The sequence below is a fragment of the Geotrypetes seraphini genome, chromosome 4 (assembly GCF_902459505.1).
Source record: "Geotrypetes seraphini chromosome 4, aGeoSer1.1, whole genome shotgun sequence".
Lineage (NCBI taxonomy): Eukaryota > Metazoa > Chordata > Amphibia > Gymnophiona > Dermophiidae > Geotrypetes > Geotrypetes seraphini.
In genome coordinates this window covers 295,120,969-295,135,625 of record NC_047087.1, presented here as the reverse complement: position 1 = coordinate 295,135,625, position 14,657 = coordinate 295,120,969, and the positions used below count along the sequence as shown (strand labels likewise).

General features: G+C 42.9%; 1 protein-coding gene across 1 annotated transcript in view; it reads right to left on the bottom strand.

The window, feature by feature from the left end:
* Nucleotides 1-3,583: 3,583 nt before the first annotated feature.
* The window catches only part of CNNM2 (cyclin and CBS domain divalent metal cation transport mediator 2), a 409,496-nt gene continuing 398,422 nt past the window's right edge, over nucleotides 3,584-14,657 (bottom strand). Inside the window, exon 8 of the mRNA XM_033941737.1 lies at nucleotides 3,584-8,041. Within this exon, the coding sequence (XP_033797628.1) occupies nucleotides 7,832-8,041 (210 nt within the window). The 3' untranslated portion in view covers nucleotides 3,584-7,831. The remainder of the gene's footprint in view (nucleotides 8,042-14,657) is intronic.

The window sequence follows — 14,657 nt, the reverse complement described above, 5'->3', positions numbered from 1 at the left end:
TGACTTAGTACAGAAAGAGGCGATCAGAGAATACAGCAAATAAGTGAAACCGCGAATTCGCGGGGGAACACTGTAATGTATTTGGAGTCAAATTGAATCAAATACAAATATTCGGTACAGCCCTAGAAAATAGCATTGATGCATATACCTGAGTGCTACAAGAAGGGGGGGGGGGGAATACACATAGAAACATGCACAGAACATGGGCGTGTCTCCCATTTACACCTGTAATTTACAGAATATTGTAAGGTCTGCGTTCTCTTGCCGCAATTTCTTCACTGCAATTACACCAGGTCTATATGGTTGGTGTGAAAATTTTAGGCACGTCGATGCCATCCTATGCTAGTTTTCTGTAATGGAATCTGGGATCTCCAACCCCGCTACATCAGCATGTCTACAAGAAGATATCCACTTATCCCACTTAGCACTTAATATCCCGTTTATCAGACCCAGCATGCTCTAAGTTATCTCGGTCACTTCAGGTTTGGTAATAAAAATACTGCATCACAGCAATACCAGTATACTTCGTTAAAAAAAAATAAAAATGGGAAAACAGTCACCCAACTAAACAATCATTCTTTTCTTACATATAACATACGTAATATGCATTATCAAGCTTGTGTGTCAAGGTGCAATATTAATATCTCTATTTGGTTTGGTCCAGCTTGATATAGATTTGCTAGCAAAGTTACATATAATAAAAGGGGGTATTTGACTGCTGCAAGACTTTGTGAAAACTTCCTGAGCTCTTCACAGACTCTAGTGCAGAGAGTAGCAAAAGAATATTTTAAAAAATCCCCAAATATTAAACACATCACTAATAATATGCTTTTGCTATTGCACCTTCTTGTGCTGCTAACTAAGCTTGCCTGATGAAAAGTCCCATCCCCTCAAAGTGCAACCAATGAGGACTCATCTGATCACCCAGGAAGCACTTTAATTGGTCTATGGAAGACTCCAAACAATGCTAAGATGGATGATCAATCCTCAAAAGCGGCGGAGGATCTGATGTTCAAAGCATGTCTGCTGGCGGGGGGGCAAACACATCTCACATGTCATTGCAGAATTAGGCTTTTTAATTAATTCACTAGACAGCTATTCTTACGAGAAAGGACAAGCATTGGGGAGGGACAAATGTGGGGCCACCGAGTGGCAATATTTGGTCGCTATGAAGATAATTCTATAATTTACACAGCAAATATGTATGAAAATGACTCGAATACTGGTGTAAGTCAAGTCCTTTGGCATGTAAATGGCAATAATCTGACCACAGAACAAGAGCTGTAACTTCATTCATGAGGAGCAGAAGTGGGCGGTCTAGGTTCTGTATGTGGCAAAGTGGACAGGAATAGGCTGGAGTTAGCTTGGACGGCAACTGCAGCGGTAAGCCAGGGTGGCCTATGTCCCGTGTGCAGAAATATGGATCAGGAGCAAGAATGCACATTTTGACCACATTCATGTGGTTGCCTATCTCAGGGGAGAGGGGAAAAACATCTTATAGTGGAACTTAGCTGCTGGATTGTTGGTTTAACGTTGCCTCAAAAATGAATGCGACTGTTAGGCAGACTGGATGGACCACACAGGTCTTTTATCTGTCGTCATTTACTTCATTATTATCTTTTACATAGCACATATTTCATAGGTGCGTGTGCTCATGGGTGGAGTCTGGGTTGGACTTTCATGCACGCAATTTATAAAAAACTAAGTTGCGCGTATATCTCTAGCATCTGGAGAAGAACACTTACCAGCACCATGGCTGTCATAAGCGCTTGCACCTAACTGCATATGTGTGTACAGTGGTTCATAGACAACCCCGCGAAAGACAAAGGCGCGCGCCGACAACTGAGCGCAAGACCGAGGCACGCGCTGAAGAAAATTACAGTTTTTAGGGGCTCCGACGGGGGTTTTTGTTGGGGAACCCCCCAGTTTACTTAATAGAGATCGCGCCGGCGTTGTGGGGGATTTGGGGGGTTGTAACCCTCCACATTTTACTGTAAACTTAACTTTTTCCCTAAAAACAGGGAAAAAGTGAAGTTTTCAGTAAAATGTGGGGGGTTACAACCCCCCAAAACGCCCCCACAACGCGACGCGATCTCTATTAAGTAAAGTGGGGGGGTTCCCCCCACACACACCCCCGTCGGAGCCCTAAAAAACAGTAATTTTCTGTGGCGCGCGCCTCCGCGCTGCGCTCAATTTTCTGTGCACGCCTTTGTCCCGGCGCGCTTTTGACCTGACACCATGTACAGTAGAGTTACCAGATTTTACATTAGTAAAATCCAGCCCCCTAGACCTGCCCAGTTTCACCCATCCCCACCCCATTATGCCTCAGCTCCACGCCCTCCCCCCCTCACTGCCTGTTTGTCAGGCAGGAAGGCATCCGCACATGCATGGATGTGGCGTGATGACATCATGGGCGTGGGTGTGATGTCACCTCATTGCATCCGCGCATAAACGGATGCCCCCTTCCGACGTGATTTCTTTTGAAAACCCGGACAAAGTACCAGGTTTTGAAAAGCTGTCCGGACCCCCTAGTGTACAGATGTGCAATTCTGCTTGTATTCTATACAGAAAAGTGCTGCATATTTCCCTATATAGAACAGGTATAATTTGTTGCCCTTTAAAGAATTGTACACTTAACCTCCTTCTCCTATAATCTTGTACATTTTCATGCTTAGCGCCCAAAATTGCATGCGCAGATGATAGAATATTGCCAGTTACACATACTACTTAGTGTGAATTCGCATCTAATCATCCAACAATCACTGATTATTAGGGTTAATTGGGACTAATTGGCCCTAATCTGGTTAGGTGTATAACTGCACTTAGCCTGCTATTCTACATAGTTAGCACCTAATTGCATAACTGCGAGAGGGGCAGGATGTGGAAGGGGCAGGGGCTTGTCAAACACCACATTTTCTTCCACAAAATCCTGGATACATAACCCCGCCCCATTCTGCCTCCAGCCCCACCCCCAGCCCCACCCTGTTCCACCTCCAGCTCCGCCCTGTTCTTCCCCCACCCCCACACAGCCTCCTCTCTTCCCCGACGAACTCCAGGCGCATCTGGGGGGCCTGGAGTATGCGCGGATGCGTGTGACATCTTCTGCGCATGCTCAGAGGCCCAGTCCAGATGCAGCTGGAGCTCTTCAGGGCTTTACAAAACCCGGACAAACTGCTGGGTTTTGAAAAGTCTGTCCAGGAACCCAGACAGTCCTCTAAAAAGAGGACATGTCTGGGTTTTCCTGGACGTCTGGTACCCCTATGTTAGTCACCTGGGTAATTATTTAGGTGCATTTACACCAGCCTTTGATGCGCCCAAACTTAAGTGCATAAATGACGACTTATGCTAGTATTCTATAATAGTACTTACACAAGTAATAGCCAATACAGGATATGTACTTAGGGCTGAATAGTGCCGGCCAGTGTGGTAAAGGCATCGAAGCCCATAAAGACTGAATAGGCTTCGGTGCATTTGCCGGGTGGCACTCGCTACCGCAGCTTGATAAAAGAGGGCCTTTCTGTGCATAATCCAGTAAGGCCCTCTTTTATCAAGCTGCGGTAGCGAGTGCCACCCGGCACTCGCTAGCTAACTTTAGCCGACTCTTATAGAACTATCTCCTAAAAGAGTAAGTTATTCAGTCTGACGTATAGGTCAACAGATAGCACTGCTGAATATAGTAATAAACTTAAGACTGGACTCGCCTAATATCAGGTCTGGGGAAATGAACACCCCTTGAATTTGATAGCAGTGCAAAATGCATGGAAATCTGGGTTTTGCCCTTAGTATTTATTTGGCACATTCTATTTCTATTTTTATGGTACTTTAATCAATTTAACATCTACTATGCTAGCTGGTTGCTCAGTGACAGTGCAGTACATGGCTTGCAGAAGCTTCTATGACTTCATCCCCAAGTCAGGTCTTCTACTCACGAAGTCGGTTGGGGCTAGGAATGCTACAGTGGTAGGCATGAGAGAGAGTCAGCCACTTCTCAACAGTGACACTACAGGGTTCTGGAAAGTCCAGAACTACATATGTTAGGAAGATGCAAAACAAATGGGTTTAAATCCCTGGGTGGTTGTGAAAGGGGGCCTATGATACCATAACCCAGTCCTGATTCTCACTTGAGCTGGAGGTTCAAAAGTACAGGATGAAACTGGCAGGTCAAAAAAAAAACAAAACCTTGCTATGATCTTCCCAGACTTTCTCACTTTTGTACATTTTGCTTCTTCCCATCATATATTTTAAGCTTGGTTGTTACTACATGGCTTAAAATTATATATATTTTTTCCTACAAAGGTCAATAAAGGAATTGTTAGCACTTCTAGACCACGGTCACCAAATAAAAGGATGGGCCAAAGTAGGTATATAGTATATATTTATTATTTCTTTTTATTTTCTGGGTATCACGAATAATATTTGTGTGAAGTTTTTGTGTCAATTACTTTGTTTCACATTTACTTGATTATTGTTCAGTAGTATATTATACCTATTCAATATCTGTACAATAAAAAGAAATAATGAATAAGCACTTTTGGCCCATCCTGTGTGATGAAAAACCAGTTTACTAGTCCTGCCTTCAAGGAACCTTAGGAAAAATTTAGTGTAGGCCTGTGTGTGAGAGAGGGAGATTACTTGTATGTAGTGTTTTGTGTAGGGCGGGGATATAAGAGAAACAATGGTTATCACACACGTCCAATGCATACAGTGAAAAAGTGAACGGAACAATAGCTAATTTAAAATACTGTCATCTCCTGGGTGTGGAACATACAGGAAAGGGTGAGTCGAGTACAAGATTACTCCGTGCAGATCCCACTTTTTGGTAATAATGTTTGTGTGTCACACCGATGCACTGCTTGGAAGACTTAGGGCCCTGTCTAAGAGAAATAACACTCTTCCCTCTCCCCCTACAAGGAGTAATTTATGAAAATAGAAATAATTTAACGAATTTCAATGAACATTTACTACTTAACTCTATTAAGTACTGTAAAGCTATATTAAATAAAAGACAACAGAGCAAAATGCTGTTTCTATTGATGCACAAGAGAATACCACATGAATCAATACAATACAAGAAAGCATTAGGGCTACTCTTGTTTCATAATGCCCAACAGAACATCCACCAGCAGAAGGCCAGCGAGATGTTATGGTCCGTTTCTTTGGCGTTATTGCTGACATATTGCACCTTTCAACAAGCAGCATACTCACGTTTGTGAAAGCACATCACGGATTTAGAATTATCAACTCTCTCCAAAATGAAGAGATCTTCTTCCTTTGAAAGAACATGCGGGATGCATCATTTTATCAAGACAAACCAGGGTTGGGGGGGGGAGAAGGAGGGCAACCAGACTTGCAATTGTATTTTTCAAGATTTGAATCAAATAAAGCAGCCAGTACAAAACAAAGTGCTACATTAACAAGCAAGTGATGGTTGTGTTGGGTTCCGACATACATACACGACAATTTTAAAGTAGAAACACAAAGTGAACCAATGCTGGTTTATAAAGATCATAATACTGCAGCCTAAACTTCACATTTTCTCTAAATCGGCACTGAAAAGAAAATCCCAAACCATGCAGCCCAGACTCCCGTGGGAGCTGCATGTTGAATTAACGCCAACGCAGACTGCAACTTCTTGGCACATGTGCAGTGCGTACAGTTAGTACTGGAATAACCATCTTACCCATTTGGGTGAGATGGGGAATGCATATTTCGCCAAGTCGGGTGACTTGGTGGCAGTAGGTTCCACCTGGTTCCAGAGAACCCTCTGAAACTCCTCCCTGTGTCAGTAGAGCTCAGATATATTACAAAGGAATGGGAGATCAAGGATTTTAACAAAAAGATTCTAGAATGAGCTCAATCCCATAGTGAGTTGGCCAGAATCAGAGGGAATAAGGAGGAGCACTCACTTGAACGAGCAACAATTTATAAGGAATAAAATAAGAGGATGGTAAAGTCCCAAGGCAAAAAGGAGTTGGGTTGGCAGGAAGATTCTTGTACCTACAAAGTTCTGGTTAACATTGATTTTGTAGCTTCAGCCCTAATATAGAGATGGTTTCCAAAGGAACACAGCAACGATTTCCTTTTACAGTACTGTATCTGCTTTTTTTTAACTGCAAAATTTTTGTTCATTATCAACATTAATTTACTGAGACTTAAGTAGTGCTTCACAAAAATGGGGGTATACAGAAATTAGGTCGCTACATGTGAGAAGTCAACGTATTGACTGCACATTTCTGTTCTAGGAAAATCCCCTGACAAACCCTCTCTGCTAAAAGAAAATGACTCAGGGTCCTTGCACATTTTGCAAAGAAAATCACTTCTTCAAAAACAAGTCATAAATGTGCAACCTGCATTATTCAACCTTATTATGGTCTGTTTTGGCTGTTCAAAAACCCAAGCCAACCAACCAGACTCATTAGTTCTGTTCCAGCCACGGTGACCATGTAATATGTTTATAGAACTCAACATCACATGTAAGGGGGTTTATTTTCAAAGCACTTAGACACATAGGTTACTATGGTACTTTGTGTGTCTAAGTGCTTTGGAAAATGAGCCTCAAAGACCTCCACATCACCGAAGGTCAACCAGTCCTGGTTTCACCAAATCAGACCTGGATTAAACTCTTTAGGTGAGATGGTAGCCTAGAGCAGGAATTTTAAGTGCTGAATGCCAACAGGTCTGCTTTTCAGGACATTCACGGTGAATGCTCATCAGGTAAATGGAGGGTCAAAATTCAGGATTAATTCCCAAAGCTTGGCTGCCCCAAGTTCTGTTTGTGGTTCTTGAGGGACCACGCACTGGTCCAGACCGTACCAAGTGGCCTTATGACATTTAGGCCAGTCTAGATTTTCCACACTGTTTTATGTGAAGATTTAGTTCTTCGTTGTCTAAGACGTCTTCATATATGCCAGAGATACACCCAGGACTGGATCAGCCTGTCCTAAGTGACATGAATTCCTCTGAGCTTTACTTTTTCCCTCAGGGAAAAGAAGCAGTGCATAGGAACTACAAGCTGTCAGCTTCACGTCCTGAATACCTCCAGGAGCTCGTAATGAGACCAATCCCCCCCCCCTCCAAAAAAAATATCTGTATTCTTAACCATTAGGAAAAAGTGGATTGTAATCTTCCTGGAGGGTTAGTAATAGTGTCTAATATAACCAGGACTGCCATCTCAGCCAGGTCTCACAGATACTGATCAGATCTGAGTTGGCCCCACCACACGCATGGATAAATTACAACTAAAACTCCGTTCACGTAAGAGGACAAGGCTGGGATTCAATCAGCATCTTTGGGAAGCAGCAGGGCACGGAAAGGGGTCTTTAGGATGCAACCAACAGGTTACAGTGGTCCTGGAAAAAGAGATAACGGATGTTAAAACACAGCAAAATATAACATTTTAAAACTTTCTCTTGAAAAAAATATCTTATCTGTACAGTTTCAAACTTCTTTGCACCCTTCCAGAAAAAGGGGAAAACCAACCAAATAAAAGACAGTAGAAAGCCAAACTTCATTATTTAAAATTTGCTGTGAGTTCACCATCTTCAGCAATAACTCCCTCCCTCCCTATAAAACTTGTTCTTTTTTTTTTTAAATATATAACACTTGTCTCTCTCTCCAACTTCCCTCGATCTTTCTCCTCCTCCTGCTCCCAGAATGGGTTGAAGTCTTTGGTTTTGGGTTAGCAGATGGACGCTTAGGCGTATACTGATGATACTGTAGAACGCAGCTTAAGAGGTGGTAATGGAGGAGATGGGGGAGGGCGGAAGGTAGATGGGCTTTGCATGGAAACAGAGGGAAGCAGTGCTGAAACAGGCAGCCAGAGGTTGTCTTCTCAGATGGCGCCTTCACTGTGCATACTGTGATTGGATTTATTGTGTGTCACGCAGTTCTGTTCATTCAGCAGGTTTGCCGTCTCGTCCGGCAAGCCGTCGTGCAGCTCTGTTAAAGTTAGTTCGATTTTAGTGTTTTCACTGTCCGAAGACTGAGGCGTTTTGTCCATCCGGGATGCCATGAGGGCATTCTGGTACTGCTGCCTTGTGATCTATTGCAAACACAGGGAGGGGAAAAGTCAATAGCATATCTGCTTTGGTTGAGAAAACACAGGAACACTTAGAAGAAGGGGCTGGAGAGTGAACACGCCAGCTATATTAAGAATACATAATGCCAACTAGACAGAAGATTCTGTACAGAAGATTCTGGAGAGATAATTTGATAAATCGTTTCAGCATGCAGAAGTGTTTTACAGTTTTGAGCAAGCTCTTATAAAATTTCACATGTAAAACATAAGCACACAGACACTGGGACAATTCTATAAACTAGGAGCTAACATTTACACATGTATAACATAACTAAAGAGATAATTCTCAAAAAAGAAAAACATTCAAAAAGTGGTATAAAGGGACAAATGGACATTTTCCTCGCCAAACTCTTTCAATTTGTTATTTTCGAAACAGATTTTGTAGACGGATTTCAATGGTGGTTGTCTGCAGTATGTTTAAATCTGAAGGGGGTGCTATGGAGGCGTGATTTGGGGGAGGGGGAATAGGGCAGGCTTAGGAATTGGACGTTTTCCTGCAATAACTGAACATTTTAGAAAACATCCAGGGCCCGAATTTTGTACACTTGTTGCAAGAGTTAAAACTGAATAAAGAATTTAAAAAGAAAAGAAAACATCCAGGGCACAATTTGAACGTGTGGAGCTAATCCTGCTTTAACAATGAGTAAGTGCTAAATAGGTGCCCAAACCGACCAAATGACCACTGGAGGGATGAAGGCATGACCCCCCCCACACACACATTCCCCTATTGATCACTGACCCCCCTCCCACTGCCCAAAGAAGTGAATGGAACAGTACATACCTGCCTCTATATAGCTTCAGATGCTATGGCCAATCCTATTGGAGCAGCAGCTGGTTCCTGGAGTAGCCTAGTGGGCGGTGGAGTCAAGCGTATTGATGGGGACTCAGGCCTATATCCCACTCTAACTACTACACTTATGGTGGACTATGTGAGCCTTCCAAAACCCACCCAAATCCCACTGTACCTACATCTAGGTGACACCTGCAGGCATAAGGGCTATTGGTGTGGTGTACAGTTGGGTCCAGTAGGTTTTGGTTGGGTTTTGGAGTCTGTCCAAGTTAGATTGTAAGCTCTTGTGAGCAGGGACTGTCTATAAATGTAAAAATGTACAGCGTTGCGAACGCCTTTCAGCGCTAAATAAGTGATAAGTAGTAGTAGTAATTTTGATGAGATGTGTACCTGGGCCTTTTTATGTGAAGTTCACTGCTCTGCTGGGATGTCTGTGTGGCCAGTCTACTAAAAACGCTGGTCCCCTCCTACATCCCAATGGCTTGTTTTGTGTGGTTTTCTTTTGGATATGGGTTTTTGGGGTTTTTTTTTTCAAAAAGATAGACTTTCTGAGGCCAAGCACATCTAAGAAATGGCCATTTTCAAAACAAAAAGACATTTTTCTGTTTTGAAAATGGTCATCTTCGCTACTAGATTGACGTCATATCGAAAATGCCACTTCACATGTTTAGAAATAACATCTATGCTTTTTTTAAAATATTTAATATGTTTTATTTTATAATGGAAAGAACATGTCAATGATGGCAATCAGTAACAACATACAGCTAACTTTGATCAGATGAGTTGATCCTTCGTGATGACCTAAGTGGGCACGTGTGCATAGAATCCAGCATGCCATTAAAGTGCTATTCTGCACATACTCACTTAACCATTTATATCCAGATTTTATTTCCGTGGGCAAAATTGCATGCTGTCCTGAGATGTGTGTACAACTAAACTGGCTAATGACACAATTTATGCTAATAATTGGATGCTATTGGTGTTAATAAGCAACAATTTGGGTTTGCAAGCACATCTTTAATTCAGAAAAGACAACTTTCTTCGTTGCTTCGCCACATCCGCTTGACACCAAATCACCACTATGTATCAATAATCTTAATTACCCTATCCAACCTACCATAAAGATACTAGGTGTAACTTTGGTCAGTGCCTAACCATGAGAGACCAGGTGGACTCCTTGATCAGAAAGGGATTTTTCATTCTCTGGAAACTCAGATCCATTAAAGCTTATTTCGATACAGCGGCATTCAGAACCCTAGTCCAATCCCTCGTACTAAGTCTACTCGACTATTGTAACATCGCCTATTTAGCAATTTCCCAAAAGAACATGCAGCGTTTACAATTGATGCAAAATGCAGCGGTCAAACTGATCTTTGGGTTGAGGAAGTTTGACCACGTGACACCCTACTACCGGCAGCTGCATTGGCTGCCAATGGAGGTGCGTGTAAAGTTTAAATTTGCCTGCTTCTGCTTCAAAGCACTACACGGATTTGCCCCTAAATATATAACTCACCTTTTCGTCTTCTTAGCCAACAGACAGAAGAGAAGCTCACATTCCAACTTCGTTTCCCTCCCAGTGAGAGGTTGTAAACTGAAAAAACACCATGAACATCTTCTCTCGCACCAAGCAGCATCATGGGGTAAAGACCTAGAACAATTGCTTTCGCCCACTACTTATGAGGAATTTAGGAAACGTCTGAAAACACACCTGTTCCTAAAGTATCTAGACAACTGATCCTCTCTTCTCTCTCCCCTCTATAGCGATTAACTTGTTCTATTGATCACTCTCTCCTCAAAAATGGATTTCCTGTCCTATTAACCCTCTTTCTTCCTCCCCTCTTAAAGTCAATCAATTTGTACCTTTGCTTAATCTTTGTAAACCACAAAGAACTTCACGGTATTGCGGTATATAAGCTGTTATTATTATTACTAGTCTTTAAGCCCGTTACATTAACGGGTGCTAGAATATATGTATGTCTGTCTTTCATTCTTTCTTTCTCTCTCTCTCCCCTTGGCCGCTTTCTGTCTCTCTCTTTCCTCGGCTGTCAACCATCACCCCTTGCCTGTTCCACCTGTCCAGCAGTAGGCCTTCTCCCTTCCTTTTACCTCCCCCTGTCCAGCAGCACTCCTTACCTGCTCCCCCTGTCCAGCAGCACTTCTTCCCTGCTCCCCAGTCACTCTTCCCTGCTCCCCCTGTCCAGCAGCACTTCTTACCTGCTCCCCTGTTTCTCTTCCCTGCTCCCCTGTTCCTCTTCCCTGCTCCCCCTGTCCAGCAGCACTCCTTACCTGCTCCTATCAGCATTCCCTCCACCTCCATTTCCTTGTGCATCAGCATTTCCCCCCTCCCTACTTCCCTGTGCAGCATTTTCCTCCCTCCCCACTTCCCTGTACAGCAGCTTTTGCAGCATTTCTTCCCCTGTCCATTTTCCTGTGAGAGCTGGGTGAGAGCTGCTATCTTCAGCTGTTTTTTTTTTGTAGTTGAAAGCCGCCACTGCAATTAGGGTTCGCCGGCCGCCAGCGCTCAGCCGCACCCTGAGAGCCGGGTGAGAGCAGCGACCTGCAGTTGTGTTTTTTTTTTCTTTTAGTTGAAAGCTGCCGCCGCAGCTCCTCTCTCGATCGTGGTGCTGAGCGGGAGGCGGGGCCTCAGCACCGGCCGGGCAGCTCGCGGTGCCGGCCCTCAGGAGCTCGAGGTCGGTGGCAGACATGCGTGGCGTGCCATGGTACAAGAGGAAAAGAGATCGTTGGCGGCGCAAGGTGGAGAGCAGGTGACGTAAAACCTGCACATGCGCACTCGTGTTTCCGCGACGGGATCAGGGAACACGATTTTTGACTGCGCATGCGCGGCCTATCATTTTATTATATTAGATTATTATCTTGTGAAGCGTGATTTTTTAAGTTTGACATATGATTTTGACTGGGGATTCCCCTGAAAGGTGGACTTTACCTCTGAGGGGCAGATAATTGGACTAATAACACAGGCTAACCCCCAAAAATTTTTCTTCTTGCCTTATTTTTGGGTTTTTTTTTTAACACCTGTTCCTAGAGTGCTGATTCAGAAAATTGCATTGGATAGACCGCATCAGCTCTAGTATCTAAGATATGGTGGCTACACAAAGTATCCTTGCTTTTTATGCATTTGGGATGGCACAGCCAAACCTGAACACTGGGTAAAAAAATATTGGCCTCTGAGGGAATATATGGTGTTGGAGGACAAAATGTAATCAATGAACCTTTGGTAGCTATGAGAGAGAATCATGCTGCCATCACTACATATAAAGCTAGGTCTGAGTAAACAATTTGTAAAGGCTTTGAATAAAGACAGTTCTTGCATTGAATACATAGAGGGGCATAATCAAAACATATGTCTAAGTCCGATTTGGGTGGATGACGCTAGATGCCCAAAGTTGGCAGTGGGAAAATGCCCATTTTCAAAAAAAATATCTAGAATATATATATTTAAAAAAAAATTGTCTATCTGAACATCCAGGTTATTATTTGTCCAGACCGCCAGCACATTTTAGAACAAAATTTTGTCTAAGTTCCAAATGCCCAGTACAAGCCCATTTGGACATGGGAGAGGCAAATCTTGTAATGGACTGGCCGCCCAGACATGGCAACAGAGCAATGGAGCACCTTACAGGGCATTGCTGTGAACTTCACAAAAAAGGATGCCAGATAAACATCTCACCAGAATTCCTTTATAGGTTATGGTGAGCCCCCAAAATACCCCTAAAACACACTATACCCACATGTCTACAACCCCAATAGCCCTTATGGCTGCAGGTGGCACCTATAAGGCAGTAGAGTAGGGTTTAGGGGGGTTTTGGTAGGCGCACATGTTCTACCATAAATGTAGTGGTTAGAGTGGCTATGGGCCTGGGTCCTCCTCTCTATGGTTCACTAGCCTACCCCCAGGCTACTTAAGACAACTGTGTGAAGCTCTACTAAGCTTTCCTATAGCAGGTGCTGATGTTCTGGAGACAGGAATGTACTTTTAAATTTTGATCTTTGTAGGGGTGTGAGGGGGTCAGTGAATACTGGGGAAGTGTGTGTGGCTCTTTACTTTGTTTCTGCAGTGATTATCTGGTCTTTTTGGATATCTTTTTGGCACTAATACCTGTTTTTACATTGTCTAAATACAACATTTAAGTTCCATCCAGAATGTCCAATAAAACATTCAATTATCCCTGCAGGATGACTAAGTCTAGGTCACCCTCCCATCCTGCCCACATACTGCCCTAACCACTCCTCCATATATACTGTTTTCAGCTCTTGGCACACAGCGGCATTCAAAGGCATAAAAAGTCATGCGGCACCTCCAGAAAGTTGGTTTGATTATTGGCACTTGGATGACCTGTCTTTTAGGTCATCCACGTTCTGACTTGGGCGGGTTTTTAGATGTGTTTAAGTTTTGATTATGAACCCCATAGCGTATATGTTACCTGGACTTACCATGGAAAAACTGAAGACAGGAATTTTTGATTGTCCACAGATCAGACAACTTATAAATGACCCACATTTCATAGCATCAATGAATGAAATTGAATCATGTGCCTGGTCTTCATTTGTTCTTATTGTAAAAAACTTTCTTGGCAACAACTACACTCAATTAGTAGAGGATATGCTCTTTCATTTCAACAGGCTTGGCTGTAATACGAGTGTTAAAGTCCATTATCTGCACAGTCATTTAGGGCTAGATTCATTAAAAATAGCGACTCAATTGCTGTGGCCAATTTTCAAACAGCGACTGATTCGCTATCAAGTATGCATGCAAATGATTTGCACGGAGGTGCAAATCATTTGTATGCAAACCCACTGACTCAATCGGTAAGTGAGCGATTGAGACATGCACAGAGCGTTTGCTTTTTTTTAATAGGACAGATGTTCTGCGAAGCCGACAATCGTGCACCCCCCCTGAGCCATCGTTCCCCCCGCCCGCCTGAAAAAAAATGGCAGGAGGGATGCCCACTCCCTCCTGCCCGCAAATACCAACCCCCCCAAAAAAAACCCAGCAGGAGGGATGCCCATTCCCTCCTGCCACAGGAGGCCCCCCACCCACTCCCCCTGTCCCCGTACCTCTGACTTTGAGAGCAGGAGGAAATAAAAACACCTACTGCTCCAGTTCTTCCCCAGAGTCAGATTCAATGATGACTATTCCTCATATTACTCCTCAACCTACGGGGTTCCACAAGGGTCTATTCTGTCGCCTCTCTTATTTAACATTTTTCTTTCTCCTCTTCTCACTATCTCGCAATCACTCGGCTTTACATCTTTTTCCTACGCAGACGATATTCAACTCCTACATCCTTTCAACCCAGAAAAAGACAAAGAAATAAAAGCCATCAATAAAAAACTGGAACTAATAAAAGACTGGTTAAGCTGTAATAAATTGGCACTGAACATTCAAAAATCTAAATCCATGTTTTTTACCTGGAAAGGAAACTTAACACCAATATTACCATTCATTCTTGATAATACCCCTCTAGAATCTGTACCAAAGCTGAAAATTCTCGGAGTAGTGGTTGACGTTGACTTATCATTTCACAGTCATATCAGTGAAATAGTTAAATCTTGCTTCCATAGATTACGTCTTATCCGTTCAATTTCCACATTCCTAGATCCTAAATCTGTCAATATATTAATCCATTCTTTGGTCATATCTAAAATTGATTACTGTAATTCTCTTTTAATCAATATAACTCAGAAAGAAAAAAGACGACTTCAGATAATTCAAAATACGGCAATAAAATTAATCCATAAAGCGAAAAAATATGATCATGTCACACCACT